Source organism: Athene cunicularia, assembly GCF_003259725.1.
Source record: "Athene cunicularia isolate RWA chromosome 4 unlocalized genomic scaffold, athCun1 chr4_part2, whole genome shotgun sequence".
Taxonomy (NCBI): Eukaryota; Metazoa; Chordata; class Aves; order Strigiformes; family Strigidae; genus Athene; species Athene cunicularia.
Window position 1 is genome coordinate 18,897,002 of NW_020799099.1, and position 20,075 is coordinate 18,917,076.

The 20,075-nt window shown below is 45.8% G+C and overlaps 1 protein-coding gene across 1 annotated transcript in view; it reads left to right on the top strand.

Annotated features, from left to right (window-relative positions):
• The first annotated feature begins 5,879 nt into the window (after nucleotides 1-5,879).
• The window catches only part of LOC113479820 (histone H2A.Z), a 20,049-nt gene continuing 5,853 nt past the window's right edge, over nucleotides 5,880-20,075 (top strand). Inside the window, exons 1-2 of the mRNA XM_026848143.1 lie at nucleotides 5,880-5,887; nucleotides 9,384-9,385. Coding sequence (XP_026703944.1) covers nucleotide 5,887; nucleotides 9,384-9,385 — 3 coding nt within the window. The 5' untranslated portion in view covers nucleotides 5,880-5,886. The remainder of the gene's footprint in view (nucleotides 5,888-9,383; nucleotides 9,386-20,075) is intronic.

Below are 20,075 nucleotides of genomic sequence, written 5' to 3' on the forward strand. Positions count from 1 at the left end.
AACTTTGTGTCAGGGGATGACTTTATTGAAATGCTTAACCCTCATCAGGTGCTGTGCAATGTGTCACATAGTTATGTCTTGGAGGTAATAATGCCGCATTGATGTTTTACTATGCTGTTAACCCTTGGCACAATGAGGTATTACAAACTTCTCCACTGCAAGGGTGGTGAGGCACTGAAACATGTTGCCTGAAGAGGCTGTGGCTGCCCCCTCCCTGGCAGTGTTCAAGGCCAGGCTGGACGGGGCTTTGAGCAACCTGGGCTAGTGGAAGGTGTCCCTGCCCATGGCAGGGGGTTGGAACCAGGTGGTCTTTAAGGTCTGCTCCAGCTCAAACCATTCTATGTTGCATTCAATGATTCAAATATCATTTACCTTCCGTTCCATTACTGATAATGTGCTCTCTTGCTTGGAGCCATCTTGCCAAAACAGTGATTGATACAATGCAAGAAGCAGCTTGCTTCTCATAACCATTGTGTTCTATACTACTCTTACTTTCCATGCTTGTGGTTCCACCTCTGTTCGAGCTCTGCAGGGTCTTGCACCATAAAATGGAGGCTTTGGATGCAGGAGATGGCATGGCCTTGCTTTACAGACATGCCTTGCTGCTGCATGGATCTTGTAGGATCTCTTATTTTCGTAGCTGCTCCTGCCTCTCTTCTTTGTTATGCTTAAGGCAGAAAAACAAAGAGAAGAATCATGGCTCTCTATAAGGAATTACATTTATATTCTATGAAATACTGACATAGTTCCATGAAAAGTGGGATAGGGACACATTTGGATCAATCTATGAGACATTTCCCACGTTGCAGGTCACCTCTTAATACACCGCATGTTGCATTTCTTTGGTTCTTCCCTGGCCAGTTAAATCGGTGGTTTTGACTACTTTTCAGTGGAGGACCAGGATCAGGTTCACATGTATTTGGGTAATGACTTGTATATGCACGGAATATTTTCCCAATTATTGGTTTGGATAATTGGGGAAATTTTCACAGGAATTAGAAACCACTAGATGGATGTGATTCTGTTTTATGTAGTAAGTTCTGATTGACTGAAGTATGGAAAATTAACACTCATGAAAAATTTAGGGTACCACTTTTATACTGACTGTGTCATTACATCACTCAGAGCTTTGTAGCTTATAAATCTTTCTCTTATAGAAAACCTTGGTGGCATGTCACTCTTGGGGAGTCATTGCTATGGCTGCAACACACTCCCTTCTTCAGCATTTGCTTTCTGCCTTTTTCCTGCATCTAATGGCTTGCTTGGGTCCCACCTTTGTGGCCTGTCAAAGTTTTCCCTTGGGTTTTTGTGACAGCTGCGTGTGGTCCTATGCCGAGGCTGGGTCTGCAATTCTGTCTTCACCACATGGTTCCTGTCAGGGGTTCCTCCACCTCCTCCCGTTCCCTCCTGCCCATTCCACCTTCTTGCCAGCCTTGAGGCTGGATCACCACCTCTGAGCAAGGATGTATGGATATTTGGATGGCAGCCAATGGCAAATTAGGTGCTAGCATCACCTACTTTTAAGGGGGGCTACTAACCCTACAAACTACTGTCCTGTTCATCACTGCATTTCTTCCAAGCTGTGGCTTTCCCTAAGATTTCCTAGCCACAGCTGTCCATCTTCCCTGGCACTCTGCTGCAACATGTGCCCAAAGCAAGCCCCAGAAATCTTTCGGAGAGGGTCTGGACCCAGACCTCCCTAAAAGTGATGGGGATTTCCTAAAAACCTCCTGAAAATCCCTCTTTGAAACTTCTTCCTGTGCTGCAGCTTATTTATTCCCAAGGCCATTGACCCCTTCCAGACCCAGCCACAGGATGTGCACTGGGGAGGACACTTGACAGAGTAGAGAGGGGTGAATCAGGGGTCTGCACCTGCAAAGCTGTCACCTTCACCCCCTCCTGGAAAGGACGAAGTAAGTCACAGCTGATTAGTATCTGTGACCTGCCACAAGTACGTGTTTTCCAGCTGGTTTCTGCAGCATGCAGTGGGTTTTTATCCAATCCACCTACCTAATGATGAGCAAAGTGGAAAACAGATAGCAATTATTTGTAGTGCTAAGGGAGGCTTGGGTGGGAAGGTGCTGTGCCTTTCCTTCCAGATGCCTCATGTGTGGGGAAAAAAAAGTAGTGAATCCTTGTTTACTGGGTAAGGTAAAGCTCACAGCTAGCAAGGCCACCCCAATCCCCAGCTTGTGGCTGAAGGAAGCAGCCACTCAGAAATGGGTTTGAAAAGGTGATGACAGGTTCAAAACATCAACCTTGATGATGTCATATTTTCAGGTTTTCAGTAAGTTCCAGTTAATATGGAGCACTGGAAGATGCTTATTCTGCCTGCACTTAAGCAATTGCCCAAACAGGTTTTGTCTTTTAATGCTCAGGAGTACATATTGGCATACCCGATAGTGATAAGGTTCACAGATCTGGAGAATTGCAAATACTTTACAGCCTTTGGGAATACCCCAAGGATAGCGGCATTTGGCATTAATATCCATTGTTTATTCTCCTCTCCAGTGATAAATTCTGTCCCCCAGGTGTGGATCCACATCTTTTTCTGGTGAGGCAGAACTGCAGCCCAATTCAATATAAAGACAGTTCAGCTCATAAAGCTGGTGGGCTCCGTGCTGCGCATGAGGCTATATAGGAAGGCATCAACCATCCTGAGGAATAGCTGGTAACCTGCTGTTACTTGGGGATGGAAGAAAACTTCCCTCAGAGACATCTGGATAGCATCAGGGAAACACAACCTGAAAAAAATTAGATTTTATTTTATGATGGAGATCTCCATGCAGTCTGTTTTTTGCATTGCACTGTTTTCTTTCTCTGCACATGGGATGAGGCCAAACAGAACTTTTTGCCTCCCTGTAAGACTGGGCTTGTGTTTCAGGAATGTGATGCTGCACTGGGGCTAACACCACCGTCCTCTGCACCACAGCACCCCTCATCCTTGTGACAAGGGCTTATTCCCAGAGAGGCCTCAAGGGCTGATCCCCACCTTTAATTAAAACTGGGCCATACAGCCTTTGGATAACCTTCAGTAGTTTCAGGGCTTTGCCACTTTCACTGTTAAAAAAAAGGATTTGTGAATGAAAAGGGGGGCATTGCTAAACCCTGTTCTGGCTGTGTGGCAGAGACGGTGTTTGCAAAAGGTCCTAAATCCTGCTGGGAGCAGCTGCCAGAAAGCACCTCACGCAGAACACTGACCAAGAGGAAATGTAATGCTTATCTTTCCTCTGTCTTGCATTAAGAAATTCTTAATGCACTAAAGATACAATATTATGGTATTTGTCTTTTTTAATCTATGAGTGGAAGCAATACAGGTTATCATACATGATAATGTCTGAAAGCTGAATTACTGAGCTATCAGCTGCAGGCTTGTCCTGGTTTTGGCTGGGATAGGGTTAGATTTTTTCCTAGTAGCTGGTACAGTGCTGTGTTTTAGATTTAGTATGAGAATAATGTTGATAACACACTGATGTTTTAGTTGCTGCTGAGTAGCACTTATCCTAAGTTGATTTTTCAGTTTCCCAGCCTGCCAGGTATACAAGAAACTGGGAGGGAGCATAGCGAGGACAGCTGACCCAAACTAGCCAAAGGGATATTCCATATGATAGGACACCATGATCAGTCCATAAACTGGAGGGGAGTTGGCTGTTGGAGGACTGGCTGGGCACTGGTCAATGGATGGTGAGTAATTGCATTGTGCATCATTTGTTTTTCTTGGATTTTATTCCTCTCTCTTTTTGTTATCTTCATTATTATTATGGTTATATTTTATTTTATTGCAGTTATTAAACTGTTCATTTTTTTTTTTTTTTTTTTTTTTTTTTTTTTTTTTTCTTTTTTCATTCTCCTCCCCATCCCACAGGGCGGGAGGGCATGAGGAAGAGTGAGCAAGCAGCTGCATGGTACTTAGTTGCCACCTGGGGTTAAACCGTGACAGGGACACTGAAATGACAACCCTTTAAAGTGTTGTCAGGCTCTTGTTAGATGCTTGTATGAAAACACTCATTTTAGCCTCAGGAAGACAAATCCACCACGTCTTCCATTTCTGGGGAGCTCCTTAATTTGAAGTACTGCTGTCCAGCAGTGGGATACATAACAAAATGGCTTTCTTGAAGTTGTATGTGCTGCAGGTAAAATCTCCTCCCCTCCCAGTGGCCATAGACACACCAACACCATACCCAGGGGCTTTAAGCACAGTTCCCAAGGCCCAGAGGCCTTTTGCAGGTTCTGTGCCCTCCAGAAAACGCTGGTCTTGGGGGATCTCTGTGTAACGAGCTTGCATCAGCCCTGCTTGAGTCTGCATCTCCCTTCTCTCAGCCAAAGTCCCCTGCTTCCCACCCCTTGCCTGCCCCAGGCAGTGGAGAGATCTCCTGGTGCTTGGCAAGGTGCTGGCCGGGTACACTCACTGATTACTCACTGGAGTGATAAGGAAAGAGGGGACACCATCACCAGTGCCACTAGTGCTGAGCTGGGCTGGGAAGAGCCTTGCTAGCTCCTGTCCAGACATGGACACCAACGCTTGGTCTCTCCTTGTGCCCACCCCTCCTTTGCATGGCCACAACCTGGAGATCGATCCGTGCTCCCGTCGCAGAGCCAGTGAAGGACCCACAGCATTTCATGGGGCAGGAGAGCAGGGCAGGGGGATGGCTGGGGTGTCCCACACACTTAAGACATCTGATGAATGCGACAAGTGCAAATGAGCTGCCTAATCTCGCCACCGGCTCTTCTCCCATGGGAAAAGCCCAACTCCTTGCTGACCGACCAGAGGACTTTGGTGCAGCATGGCAGTGTCGTGGCAGAACTTGCCCTGTGCCTGCCCACAGCCATTAAGTCTCCATTACAGGAACACTGAATTTTCTCCACAAATGAAAGATAATGTCTCCTGAGGAAAATAAATTAAAAGGGGGGATGGGAAGAAAGCAGCAAAACAGAAAGAACCCTTTGCACCACAATAGCACTGGCAATTAAGAATAAAATGTAGCAGAAAGCTCTGAAGCTTGACTTCGGGCTGGAAGAAAAGGCCCTCCCCAAGAGCCCCAGGTTTCTGTAGGCACAGCGTGGCGGCTGCTGTCTTCGCTTTACGTCAGAGCATTAATGCTGTTGTTTCGCCCCTGGTATCAACAGAGCTTGCCTGGTAGGTGGGTGGGGTATTGGGATTTATATTGTAGAGAAATTCAAGCAGGCTTCCGTCTTTTATTTGTCTTTTTTTTCTCCCTACAAAGCTTTTGAAAGTCCACTGGGGACCCCTAATGTTCAGCTGCTGCTGAAGCACACGCTTCAAAGCCAGAGCTGCACAACTTCTTTGATCATTCCGATGGGCTTTTACTACGGGCAATAACACTCCCTTCCCCCTACCAGAAGTCATCTTTCTGGGAAGCTCTGAGAGCTCCTCAAAACGTTCAGTAAAACAACATTTCCACAGTCAGAAAACATGCCAGCCTCATCAAACAGGGAAGTTCTGGAGATGCTTTGGGAGACAGAAACCTTCAGGCACCCGTGTAGCATCAAGGATCCTTTTCCTTCTCTGAGCCGTGGCAGCAGACACGTCTAACATGCCCAACAGAAAAGTCTGCGGAAGAAAAGTGTTTAAAAGTCGTGACTGTTGTAAAAGGCACTGGGAGGAATAACCCTGTGGGCATTTTTAAGGACGTTGGTAACAAATTGGCAGGCACTCAGCCGCCATATACTCCCACTGCTTAGTCCCTATTCCCACACACCTCCCCATGGCTGGCTCACTTTTCCCCAGAAAAAATTCTCCAGTGCCCACCTTCCAAGGCCTTCACCCAGCTGGGCAGCCTCCATGACCAAAACCTACAGTCCCCTTTGTGCTCAGCTAGGGCAGGTGGGAATTGCTGCTTTCATGGTGTTCTGCCCCGGTTTCCGAGTGCCTCTGTTGGCGGGGCCAAGCAAAACACACAAATACCTCCTCTACATCCTGGTTTAGGGGGGTTTTATCCCAAATCCCTGGGGTCAGCTTTCCTCCCTCTTATTGCAGAAAAGTGTCATCTTTCCCAGATCAGCATTATTGTCATTACAATTTTTCCCCCACAGCCAAAGGCAACAGCATGACCAGTTACTGGGAGTAGGCGGCCACATCAAAATCACCCTAAAGTTTGGGCAGAAAACCATTAGAAATGCAGTTGGAGTAAGTCCTCTTTCGCATCTCCATCCCCAAACACAAGTAAACCAGAAAAACCCATGCTTTTTAAGTGGCTCCTAACATAATGAAAGTCAATTAGAGCAATGGAAATAGAGCTGATAACTGCAGGTTTTCATCACTGATTCCATGCTAAATGTCTGTTCTATGTGGTTTGCAAGGAAGTAAGGGTGCATGGAGAGGAAAGGATGGGGTTTTTTAAAACAGTTAAATTGCCTCTAATTAGCAACACCACTGTAGTCAAAACATAATGTGAGGATAATAAATTGATATTTGCATAATGGAAATGCTACCAAAATGTACTTCAAATAAGCTGAATTAGATTATAATTAGAGCTGTGTTTTGGGAAAGAAAATCCTTCTAATTGCTTGCGTACAGGCAGTGCCAAGGAGGAGAGGGCTGGCAGCTGCTGAAGAGGTCCAGCCAGTGCTGCACAGCACAAGTGCCCCATGACCAGAGGCCTTTCCCTTGGGGATGGGGGAAAGGGTACCTGAACCCACTGGGAGTCAGCAGAGCCCTGGCAAGGCAGGTCAGTGGAGAAAAAGGGAAAAAGTAGGAGGAATGTATATATGCACACCCACAGCCATTGACTGCAAAGCAGTTTTTGTGGGATTGGACTGAAAGAAAATCCAGGGGGAAATCGTACAGACAGCAATTAGGGTGGGAGACACTCATGTCTCAGGGGAGGTGATGCAAGGGTAAAAATGAAAACACTAATTCTGCAGATTACGTGAAACTGGTGAACATCTCTTCCTGGCAAAGTTTTGGCATTGCATTGAGTTGCAGTAGCCTCCTCCTGCTGCTGTTTGATAACTGGGTTTATTAAATCAACAATTCTTTTCTTCTGTTGAAATGTATGTAAGGTTGCTCATAATTTATTGTCCAGCTCGTACTACTCCTTTTTAAAAGAGAGGTTACCTGGAAAGCATTGGGTGATAAATCACTCACCATGTTTACCAGTAAGGAAACTACAGCTGAGATAAAGGAAAAAATGCCAATCCCAAACAGCTTTCTTGTGAAAGTAAACAAAAGAACCTGCAAATGAGTAATGTGCTGATATTACACCTTGTCACTGAACTGAAGGCAGCGTGAACCTTGAGGCTGACTTGTTGCCCAGTAGCTGCAGAGTCTCACGGTCAGTGTTAATGCCCATTTTGGTGCTGGGCAATAACACACTAGTGTTATTTCCCACTAGTTAGGTGGGAAAACTGATCAGTGCACAAATACCTGCTTGCTCACTTTGACTGGGGGACAGAAAAAGGTGATTTCTTAAGTCCTGTGAAATGCAATGGCCCTACCCACTGGGCCCTCGATGTATTTGCTATTCAAATACCCAAGTTAAGACACCTGGTGCCCGCCGAGGTAGGTTGTACACTGAACATGGGCAGCATCATCCCAGACCTGGTGGCAATAGGAAAGGGATGTGAATTCAGCCATCACTGGCTGGTGCAGGTGTACTCTCCCCAACCGTGTCCAAATGCCCCTCTGACATTGGCTGCTGTGGTTAGGGAGGATGAAGAAAACAAGGATGACTTTGGGGGTCGAGGAGCAGCAGCAGCCACCATGGGTCTGGGTTTCAGCAGAGCTTTTAACACAGCTCCTCACACCATTTGCCTGGTGGATGCTGTTTTGCAGGGACAAACACAAGGTTTTCCTGCTCACAGACACAAAAACAAGGGTACCACGGGCCTGAAAAAGATGCCTGGTGCACTTAACTGGTACATCTCTCTATAGGAGATGTATAGCATAGATCTAGTTTCCAAATCAGGATCTACAGCTCATGGGTGTTTACTGTATGAGGAAAAAAAAAAAAAAAAAAAAAAAAAAAAAAAAAAAAAAAAAAAAAAAAAAGCAGGTATGAGACATGATGCAGTGCTAGCCTCATGTCAAGGGAAATATTCTCTTGCCTTTGAAGGGTCCTGGCTTGGGGCCTCAGCCCACAGCTACTGCAGAGGCCATGGAAATACCTTCCTTTTTGAGTCAGCAACATGGTCTTGCTTTTCTGCTTGAGGGGGAAGGAAAAGAGTAACTCACCTGGTGCTCTGCTCTGCTCTGCTGTGGGTTTTGTGGTACCAGATTCAACAAAGGGGTATGTGGGAAGAAGTACAGAAGGGAAAGAGAAAGGAGTAAAAGGGGTGGGGGGAGCAAGAAGCTGCACTGCAGAGAGCCTTGGTCTGCAGCAGGTGTTGCCAGGGATGAGCTGGGGGAGGGAGAAGGATGGCCAGGCCCCGGGTCTCCTCTGCTCTGTCCTCACCTCTTGAGAGCAAAAGGCAGAGCTGGCCCTGAGGAGCCCAGCCTGGGGACAGCCAGGAGGAGAAGACGTAAAGCCTGGACATCCCTCGCTTAACATGTGGCCACCCCCACTGCACTGAGTGCTGGCATGTTGTGCCTGAGGGATGCCCCCCAAGATGTTGCCAGCATCACCCTAGAAAGATACTGAGAATCACGGCTGAGAGGGGACAGGAAAATGGGAGCCTGGGCAAAATCCTTCATGCCTTTGCCTACAAGCCACAGCACAAAAGCACTTCTTGGAAGCCAAAGCCTGGCCTCCACCACGGCCTTGCTTTCCCATTTGCTCCAGCAGCAGCCCAGGTCTTAGGCTCACCAGCATGGCCTCAGGCACTCAGGGGGAGCACAGGACCTTGTGTAATGCAACAAGTGAGCTGGATAATCATGGTAGGAAAAAACGAAAGTTTGCACAGCAACAAAGGAAGCCCTGGGAAACAACTTTATTGCTAGTAAAATGCTGCAGATCTTTGTTTAGTGAGTGCACTTCCCATGAAATGCAATTGCTCCCACTGTGATTTTAAACCAAGACCACCCTGACAATGAAGGCAGTTTCCATTATATTGAATTACTTTTCCCTGAAACTGGCATGGCAATGGTAACACTGATAAGGAATGATAGCTATTAAGTGAGGCCATTGTTTATATTTTCTATTAAATCACTGTCATTTCTACTACAAATGACATCATGCATGCCTGTCATGCTGATTTACAGTAATAAAGTCTCAGCCGTGATCATTTATTGCAATACATAAGCAGAGCATGAAATACACACAGCACAAATGCACAAGCAACACCGCATCAAGCCCAGATCAATATTTGAATTTTAGTATTAGCAGATCTCTTGGTGCAACACTAATGGCGCTTTTTCAATAATGTTCATATGCCCATCATCAGTGTAACCCTGAAGGCTGTTTGTCTTCTCCACCCCACAGAAGTGGTGTTCTAGAAGTTCAGAAGTGGTTCAGAAGTGGTTCAGAAGTGGTGAGCTAGGAGTCAAAGGGAGAAGGACCAGCAACACATCACTGCCATAGATATGATGGTGGAGATCCAGTGCAAACGAAATATAATATCAGGTGAATGATTCAAATGCCTAAAGACTAGACACTCAGCAAGGAGAAAGCAGGGTTGCTAAGTGCAGAAGAAGGCATGGTTGAACAAGCATCGGTGTTGCAGTAGTCGTTCAGGGAAGGCTTCTGCTCTTTAGGATGTTTTCCAAAAGTTGCTGAGCTTCTTGGAGTCCATGGGCTGCTGCCACAGTGAGGAGTTTCTCCACTTCCCTGAAGGACATGAAACCTTTATCAAGAAGGTCTAGGAGGAGGTTTGATTCATTCCTAGATAAATCTTATTTACCCAGGCTTTTATAAGAGGACCAGAGCTACTGGATCTGAAAGCATCTGTAAAGTTAATTCTCCACTATTAAGAAAATGATCTGGTTTTCTCTCTGCTTTTCCCTGTGGTCTGAGCATGTATGTTTTGGGATTGGTGATTTTCTCATCTTAGTTGAATGGAAGTAGAGATGGATTTGGAGCTCTTGGAATACATACACCTTTTACCACTAAATACGCAAGTCTGCTTGATCACATGACATGGAGGAGAGATTGAAATGACATGCACTGGCTTCAACACACAGGGTTTGCTCAAACATTGATTTTTTAGTTTCAGTTAGCTTAAAACTGATGTCTCCAACCTCAATTTTAATTTTCAGATGGAGTAAATGTAAGAAACTCAAAACAAAACAATATGCACACACACACACAAACCGACTGGATTTCACTGTGATGGGAACTCATCAGTTGTTTTAGCTTCACTTAGCCCCAGGACAAATCACCACAGTGAATGTACAAAGCACAAGGAAACTTTTCTTTGGCTGTGGGAATGCTGGTGTGCAGTGTGCGCAGGCATGTCGGGGAGAGAAATGTGTCCTGGACGGTTTCAACCCAACCTCCAGGTGGTCAACAGGAAACTTCTTACTGACCTTGCTGGATGGCAAGGAAAGTGAAAAGGGGGCTCTGCCAAAAAGAAAGACAGGTCTTTGTAGTGGAAAATTCGCATGTTGCTTCAATAGCTCCTTCTATACAAGTACGGATCTTGTCCCTTGCCTTGACTGGGAAATTGCCAATGGAAATACATACGTAATCAGACCACAGGTTATTTTATGTACGGTATCACCTAATTTTTAAAATCTCTCCATGCTAACTGGGTTTTTTAGTTTTCTTGCTGCAGGTAGGGCTTCATTACTGACAATACAAGGAGAGAGCATTTGAAATGCTGGAGTAGCTTCATGAGTGGAATATCTACAGCACTGGGTTGCCCTTCTACCCAGGAGGAGCTGGGAATGCAGCTGTAATGGAAAGGAAGGGGAATAGCTCAGGTTACCCTTCTTCAAGTGCCACGGTCATGTTTCTAAGTGCTCCCACTGCCAGGTTGAAGGAGGCATGGGGATGGCCCTGCCCCGCTGCCTGCCTACAGGGGGGAAGAGAGAAGCAAAGTGGTAAGAGAAAATACAGAAGAAGAAAACCTGAGTTTGAATGTTATAAAGTGATATAAGAGCAAAGAAGGGAAAAGGTATGTATAAATCAGTGTCCTGAAATGTGAACCCTTTAAAATTTTCAGGCCCTGATTTGTGAAACAGCCTTATTCAATAAAGGCACTAAGACTTCATTGTTTCTCTAAGAACAGATGTCCTTAAAGATGCCTGCTTGGTTCACAACCCCTGCTGTCGCAGGCAGTTATGTCAGCCCTAAAAATCCTGCAGCCTGATGCTGTTCTATGCCTTTAGCAGACACAGAGGAAACATCCAAAGTGCCCCCCCCTCTTCCCTCACTCTTTGGTTAGCACAGTTACTCTCCCCATCCCACATCCTTCCTGTTTCTCCACAGGAGTGGGAAGGTTTTGGGAGATGCGGCCCCATTTTTGGGAGATGTGTGTAACCACTGCGGGTACCACAGCAAATGTGCACACCGGGCACCGCTGCCTCTCTTACGTGGCAGAAACCTCTTTCTTGGGAGCATGTGCCAATAGCTGGGAATCAATACGCTGCCGTATCTTGATTTTCTGTTGCCTCAGCAGTCCCTGGCCCTCTCCCCTCCTGTGCATTTTTCCCACTGCCCACCATGGCTTGAACCTCTCCAAAAGGCTGTACAGTAGCACCAGCATCCCTCTGAACTCTCACTGTCAAGATACTTACTTGCCTCGAACTGATTTAAAAAGTAGCAATAGCAGGTGGGAAAAGTGGAGCCAAGCAACCGACCCACAGCAAGAAGTTGGGAGCTCCTGGTCTCTCCACTTTTGCCCCGGGCACCTCCCTCCCACCAGTACAGGACAGCTCAGCCTGGCTCTCCTGCCAAAGCACTCTTGACTCTTTTTCTTCATCCCTCACCACGGCAGCCTCTCCCCAGGAGAAGGCAACTTCCCATAGCAGGAGTAGGGGATTTTTTTTGCACTTCACCTGAACCAGTGCATGGCTCTGTCCTCATTTTTTTCCACTCCAGCTCCTGGGTGTGAGAAAAAAGTATCAAAATCATAGTTAGGATATAAAATACAGTGTGCAAAATACAGCAGTGTGGTGGTGTACCACATAGCACAGTGTCACATTTGTGCTTCTGCCTTATAATTGTATATACTCTGGCAGCAAGTTAGCCACGGCTTGGAGAAATGTTACCTTGCAAATACCTCTGTCCCAGGATGTGCTGGGCATTGGGGTACCCCAGGCAAGCATAGACGTGAGCCACTTGGAAATGGAAGTCCTCATAGCACAGCAGGATGTAGAGCAGGAGGAGGCCAGCGGTGATTACAGATGCCAGCTGTAAAAGAGAGGACCAGTCATGATGCAAGGAGAAAAAGAAGCTGAGGACCAGCTACAGCAGATATTTCATGTGAGCTCTGAAGCCTCCCGAAGCTATTCCCCACAGAGAAACAGGAGGAAAGGCTCACACAACCACTGAAAATCAAAGTCACCTTTGATAGAGAGCCAGTTCCAGCGCCCACTGAAGCTGGCAGAAAAGGCACCACTGACTTCAGCGAGCAGTGGATCAGCTCCTGAGTTAATATCCCCTTTAAGTTCTGCTACAGCAAAGGAAACTACAAACATTAAATTTTCTAGAGGTCCTCTTGAAGAAAAGAAGAAAAAGAAATCATAAGGCAGCATCAGACTTTTGCAAGCAATTCATCAAGGAGGCTTGCCAGAAGGAGCCTCATTCCCTAGGCAGCCAGGTCCTCAGCTCACCGCTGCCCATCACTGACTGCAGCACTGCTGTATGGACATGAATGTTCCCTTTGTGAACATTCCCAGTTCACAAACCCTTTCATCCTGTGTTACAGTGAGGACACGTCGTCAGCGTCCACACCTGACAGGAGAATAACCTTGCGTCTGAAAATCTTCTTGTATCAAAAAAAAAAAAAAAAAAAAAAAAAAAAAAAGATGAGAGACCAGAACTGGGCTATTTGCTTTTTGATGCCAAATTGGATTTTCTTTGTTCAGTCAGCTAGCTATTAGCATCTAGTGAGAGGAGCAGCCACATCTTGGTGGGGTCAGAGATCCCTGGCTGGGGAAAGAAAAGTGGGGTTAGAAAAAGGCTGTAGGAGCCCTATGTCATCCCCCTGCCCACACAATTTTCTAGGAGCCCTTTGCCTCCCCATGGGGGAAAGCAGTGTGTATCACCAGTGGTGCCAGCATGGCAGAAGGTAAAACTCTTCTCTACTACATGGGGAGACAGAGGCCAGATACAGTCCCAGGTGGAAGATGTGGGTCTTCGAAAATAAGTGCTGATCAGGTTTCTCCATGCTAGTCTGTGCTGAGAGAAACCACGCTGGTGATGCATGATCCAGAGGAGACTGCTAACATCTCACCTTTCAGCTCTGCAGCTTTGGTGCAAGCAATGCTGGACTCTTGCATCTGATGTTCATGGCTCCCTGCATGCTACTGTCCCTCTCTTGCAGACATAGGAGCAGAGCAGCCCATTTCAATGGCCAAGTCATAAATAGGTTCTGAGGCCTGTCCAAGTAACCACAGCTGTCGCAAGCACGCTTTTTCATCTAGACATAATTTGTTGCTACAGGTACTTGCAAATAGTGGCTACAATGTATATGTGGGTTTGTTACTGTGCCATGCTCAGAGTGAGCCAAGGGTACAAGAAGCAACTAGAAAGGATGACCAGATGCAACAGCTTTGACAGCTGGGGGCTCCTCTGGCCACTACAGAAGGCTTGGTGCAACTGATACAGAATGGTACAAAAAACAACTCCCCCTCATTTTTTGTGGGGTACAGCACATGAGGTATATGCAGACCATTGAAAAGCAAACGGTGCATTTAGGTTCCAACCTGCTGCCTCTCAGCTGGCTGTAGAGCTTGAGGGAAATGGCGATGTTGGTTTGGCATTTCCTTGCTGTTTCATGGGGGCTCCTGCACTCCCACACACCATGATGAGCTGCAGTGACCACTGGAGGCAGCAAGTTGCCAAGAGCTTGTTATCTCCTAACTGGGATCCAGGTCCTGGTTCAGACCCCTCTCTAACTGGGATTAGTGAATGTTGAGGATTAAATGAGCCTAGTTAGCTAATTAGGCTAAATTGATAAAATAGGTAAGCAATAATGACATGCAAATGCCCCAACATTTGTTTTGCTGGTTGATGAGTTTAGGGGCATAGGGAAGTTTGCTGTTCTGTTTCACACACACACACACACACACACACACACCCACCCCTACCTCCTTCAGCCCGTGTGATGCTGTTGCCCAGACAGGGATGATTCCCAGACATTTTGACAAAAACAGCTCTCCTGCAATGCAATAAGGACCTGTGGGGCCTGAAAGCACTCGTGGGTATGTAAATCCCTGTAAAGCAATGGCAAATCCAAGTGGAAATTCAAGTCATAGATTAATCTGGTTACTGCTGAATGCTTTTGTTCTTGTTTAAGAGGAGGAAATGATACTTCTGAAAAAAATTATGGTGGCTAGAAATATGGTAAGAAGGGTTCCTTGCTGGAGACACGGCTGATGTTAAGGGTCCAGCTCAGGCAAAGCTGAGTGAAGGGAAGGGCAGTGTTTCTGAAGAAAAACAAAGGCTGTTGAGTTATAGGCTGGTTTCACACAGAGACCACGTGCTGCCTAATGCTGTCACTGTAGTATTTTGTCAATGTTGCTGGGGCTGGAATATGTCAGGAAATGTTTCAGGTGGTTGCAAGGAGATAGGGTGCACAATCCTGAAAGAGGCAGTGGCTGTGCTTTTATGGGTACAAATCTGGGGGCTGTGAGATGCTGTGGCATCTCCTTTATGCTCCATGCAAAGCTGCCTGAAGACTCAGGAAAGGTGTGGAAAACGTGGTGTTTGGGAGGAGCTGTTTTTATTGAAAGTCTGGATCATCAACTACACATAACAGCAAACAAATGACTGATTATTTCTAAATGAGAGGGGAAAGGCCATGGTGGGAAAGGTGCTGCAGGTCACAGGGGAAACCTCTACAGCCAGGCTGTGTCCATGCACCACTGCCACAGGGATACATCCCAGCATGAACACTCCCTGTGGGATACCACCTCTCTGTGACGGTGTCCATGATGATCAGCCATCCACTGCTGGCAGCTCCCACCCTCGCTGCTGCGGTGACAGTGTGCCTGGCTCCTGCAAGGTGGGTGGCCTGGGAACTGATGGATGTCCACTTTTTGTCCCAGGCTGGTCTTTGCAGGAAGGTGTTCAGCTTTCTGCAGTTGTGTAGACTTTGTCAGATGTGGCAGGTGAGACATTTCTTGGGCAGTTCCTTTAGCAATAGCTCACTGAGCATCCCTAATCTGATTTTTGGGGGTTTTTTTGTGGGGGTCTTTTCTATTTTCTTTTCCTAAGACTTCCTAAAGGGTGAGGAAGACTGAGACCAATGCATGGCAGAAGGCAGATGTATAAAGTGCTGGAGTGCGCTGATCTCAGCTCTGGGAGCTGGCACCACAAGCAGTCCTTGCTTGGCTGCCCACCAACATCTGAAAGGCATCTAAAAGGGTGCAGCTAGTCCCACAGTAAGCAGAGATGTTAACATGCGTTTTCATCATTAGTTAGCAAAACCACTCCTTTGCCCTCTGCTATGGCTATGGCTAAGTCTGTGTTCAGGTAAATGTGCTGTTTTAAATGTCCCCAAGAGAAAGGGGAAATGTAATACGTTTCTCAAGAAGTAGCTGCTGATGGAGTGGGGAGCACCCTGAAGTGAGATCTCCCTTCAGGAGGGATGGAGGAGGGAGTCATAAGTCCCCTGGGCTTCCTCTAGGCTGGTTGTTCACAGCCTCTCACCCTCACAGCCAGCATCAGGGACTGAAACTGGGAGCTCCTCGGAGACCCAGCCAGACAATGAGCATTAGTCTACCTCAAATGCAGGAACGTGGGGAGCTTGTTGCATTGCCCCACACAGGGGTGAGAAATGGACTGCTGGCCTGAAACCACCTTCGTAGTCTTGGGGGGAGCTGTCAGTTGCTCACCCCACCCTTTCTTCTGTGGTGACTCATTTGGAAACTGCTTTGCATGTTTCAGACCTTGCATCGCTTGGGCTGCTCTAAAGAAAGAGGAAGCCGAGTGGTATCAGTGAGGCTGCGCTGGCAAACTGGGCTGTGAGGGAGCCAAATGCATGCACATTTAAGCAACCTGATTCTTATGGAAGCTTTGATGTCTCACCTGCACTGTCACCCATGTGCCAAAGCCAGATGATCAGGATCAAAAAGGTGATCAAGAGGAATGCCTAAAAATCCCACCCATAATGACTGCACAGGAAGATGCCATGTTACTGTGCGCTAGCAAAAGCACCGGCTCCCCAAACTCTGCATTGCAACAATCACAAGTCTTGCAACTTGTGTTGCGTTCCCCATGCCAGTGAGCAGAAAGCCCCAGGGACTCTGCTGAGGCTTCGGTGACACTGCAATCGGGTCTGGGCAAGACCACTGCTCTGGGAAAAGCATCACCAAGCTCACATTTGAGAGGCTGTTGTGTGCAAGTGGCACCCTGTGGCTTTGACCCACCCTGGCATTAGTGGCTTTCAAGGACTGGCATTGCTTCCTGGCATGCCCAGCCGGCTGCAGGGTCTAGAGCATCACATAATGCCCCAGTGCCAGCACTCCCACCCCCAAGCCCATCCCCACACTTACCTCCCATCTGGTCCATTCTGAGCCAGGGGGGTGGGGATTCCCACCCCCTGGAGAAGGATTTGCCCCGCAGGTATCAGCACTGCCCCTTCCCTCCCGTCTCCGCCGCGCTGCAGGCTTCATGTCTCCCATCACTCCCTCCTGCAGGAGGTCTGAGCACCTTCTTTTAACGTGGTCTGCTCCCTGTCTCACCAGACACTGCCCCTGCCCCGCCATAAGTCTTCCCTATCACCATTCCTTAGTTTTGCTCCTGATTTATGGTAGCAGTAGCCCAGCTGCTTCACTAAGATAGGAGGAATGGGTACACATCCCCTTGCAGAGATATAGAAAAGGAGAAGATGCTCCTGCCAAAAACCTTTCAAACCACTGATGTTTAACTCTCTTGATGGTTAACTCTTTCTGTGCTGAATGTTTATCTTCCTTCAGACTGTTCCCGATGTTGCAAACACCCACCAGTAAATCCTTGTATTTGAAAAACTTGAAGTTTTTTTTTTCTTTCTGCTTTTTGCATGAGAAGAAAAGCGCTTCAGAAGCAATGATACTGCTACCCACCACTGCAGATGTTCTTGTTACTTCAATTGTATGGTCTCCACAGGCACATGGGGTCTTAGGAGTTAGATTTTGGACAAATACAAGAACATGAAGGCCCAGCCCGAGGTGAGAAAAATAGAAAAGATGCAATGATGTATAATCAGAAAATTATCAGAACATACAAAACCCCCACAAAATTTGACAGGATGGGATGGGGTTTTTTTAAGCTAGAAAAGAGCTTACTTGTTAAAGGCAGTCATTTTATAGCTGTATAATTATGTCTCGTCTCACCCACAGTAACTCTACCTAGTGACTTTCAGACATGAAATTCCATTTTGCCTTCACATCTAAGGAAACATCTATTTTTAACACAAGATCCCTCATTCATGTTACCTCTCACACTCTGAAGTCCTAGCAGATGGTTGTCAGACAAGGTCCATCTCATGCAAATTGCTGACCTTGCTTGATTGCCTGACAATAAAAAATACAATGGGTTTTTTTTCCAGTTTTCCAGCAAGATAAGTGCCATGCTTTGGTTTTAAAGGCAACCCCACTCCAAAGAACAAGATCTCTTTGGTGGTGATGACTCAGACTAAAAACCTTACTGAAGAGGAAACCCTTCATATTTTTGTATTTTATTTCTTATGTTATGCTGCCACCATTGGGCCAATTTCATCTGCTTAGTCTCAGCTCCATTACAGTTGAATGGAGATTCATCTTTATGCCCCTGGTCAACGTGTGAACCATATTCACTGTATATCAAATTTAATTGGACATTAATAGTCCAGCAGGATCAATTGCTTCCAAGTGCAAACCTCTACATTAAGGAAACTAAGATAACTCAGAAATTTCTAAAATGGGCCCAGAGCAGATGGACCTTCACTGCAGCAAAGAGTAAGGAAGAGATCAAAGAAGGCGAGAAGTCTAAAAAAAAAAAAAAAAAAAAAAAAAAAAAGAAGATACATTTTTTATAATTTTTAAATAAAGAACAAAACCCCAACCTCTCAGGGAGTCAGTCTTCTTGGAAATGAGCCACTCTATAGCTGCAATCCCAAACTTTGGCAGAAGTGAGCTCTATGTTATTCTTATTGTTGTTTGTAAAGGCATATTGGTAATAATTATATTTGCACTGACATCTTGCCTAGCTCTGTGAAATCGGTACTTTTGTCAGTATAAAACAGACCCTGGGACTTGCAGTTCTTTGTGGCAGATGACTAAAATTAAGAACATGTTATTAATTATGCATTATTCAGTGAGGACTCTGCTGTCTGTGTGCATAGTGACACAGGTGCAGTACAGGGTCTCATTCCAGTTGCAAGCTTGAGTTACTTCTCTACAAAAATCATCTTATACCATGAGGAAGAAAGTTAATCAGGTTGTCAATCTAGAAACAAATGATGGCTGTAGTAGCTGCCTCCTACCAACAAAGAAGAATGGGATCCCTTCTAACTGCAACAACTTTGGCAAGGAAACATCAAGGCCTCCAGTGAATTTTCTTTCTGCTCTTCCAAGGAGTGGGTGACATTTCTATTTGCCCTTTAATCTTCATAGAACAAGTTGTGAAGAACCATTTCCAACTCCATTTCCAACAATGCAAAGGAGCATTTTGATTGAAAACCTGGAACCAGCCATGTTCAGGAAAACAAATTTTCTTCTCATTTCTTTTTTCATAAAGGATTTCTCTAATCACACAGTTTCTCTTTCCCTCCTTGCTGCACTGGCATGATCAGGGCTAGAAGTGCTCAGGTACTCCATTTCAGTTGAAAGGTGGATGTCAAGTGCTGGAAGAAAAATGGGTGGCTGTGGGTATAAAGAGTTAATAGGCCAAAGTCGCTGTTTGGGAGAGCTGGTGACTCATCTGAAGAAAGGATTTTCTTTTCAAAGGATTGCACTGGAAGCCAGATGTAAAACCTTTCTCATCTTCATCCTTTCTCATTTGTTTTTTAACATCTGATAATTTTTGTTCCAAATTAAAACCTTTTAGTAAGCAGACTGACTGAAGAAACACACAATTATTGAAAAACTTACATAATATCTATTATTGAAAGAATGAAACCAAAATAAGACATGCTCATAGCATATTGCCCATTCAAATCAACCACAGTGACTTCACCACCTCAGACACAGACTGTTTACAATCTAGGCTTTGTCTAGTAGTGATGGGAGATTAAACAACAAGAAATGATTAGCCCAAAAAGGTATTTCCAGGTTGCTTTCTTAAGAAAATAAATTGGTATAACCAAAATGCTACAACTGGTACAAGCTTATTTAATTACAATGTCTTATGGGCATAGGTATCACAGGGCAAATCCACCCTGAGACTTCCCCAACTGGAACCTGAACACAATTGCAGTAGGTACTTGCATATAGCACAACACAGAATGTCACATAAATATTACTTCAGTTACTATACTGAATGGAGCTCAAATATGCATAACAGGGAGGACTGAGGCACTCGGCAACAACAAGGGAGTGGGGGAGGATAAGTTTCTATCTAAGACAATGGGAAGGATGAGGGTAAGGACTTCTGGCTGGCACTGTCTCTGACAGACTCTCATTTCGTTTCGCCTAACCAGCTATAGCTTCCTTTCACAGCTGGCTAAACAAGAACAAGATAAAAATCTATTCAGACTAGTTATTATGACACTATTAATAGCTGATACAAGAGCATACAATGAACACCAGCATAGACATTAGGGCAGTTCAAGTCTCTCTGAAATCAGTATGCAAGTGTTATCCGCAGATCTATTACAGAGACTTTTGTGAAGCTGTTTCCAGATAGCAGATTAATAAATGTATCAAACTGAACAGTTGCATGCATTCATCACTACACACAGCACAGCAGTGCAACTGAACAGGATGTGATTTTCCTGAACCCAAATACAGCAGCTGGCAGAGAGATCCAACTGAGCAGAAATCTGTTATTTGATAGAGTTCCTGCAAAACTGCAGCATGGAAGCCCTCTGTGAGGGGGGGGGGGGGGGGG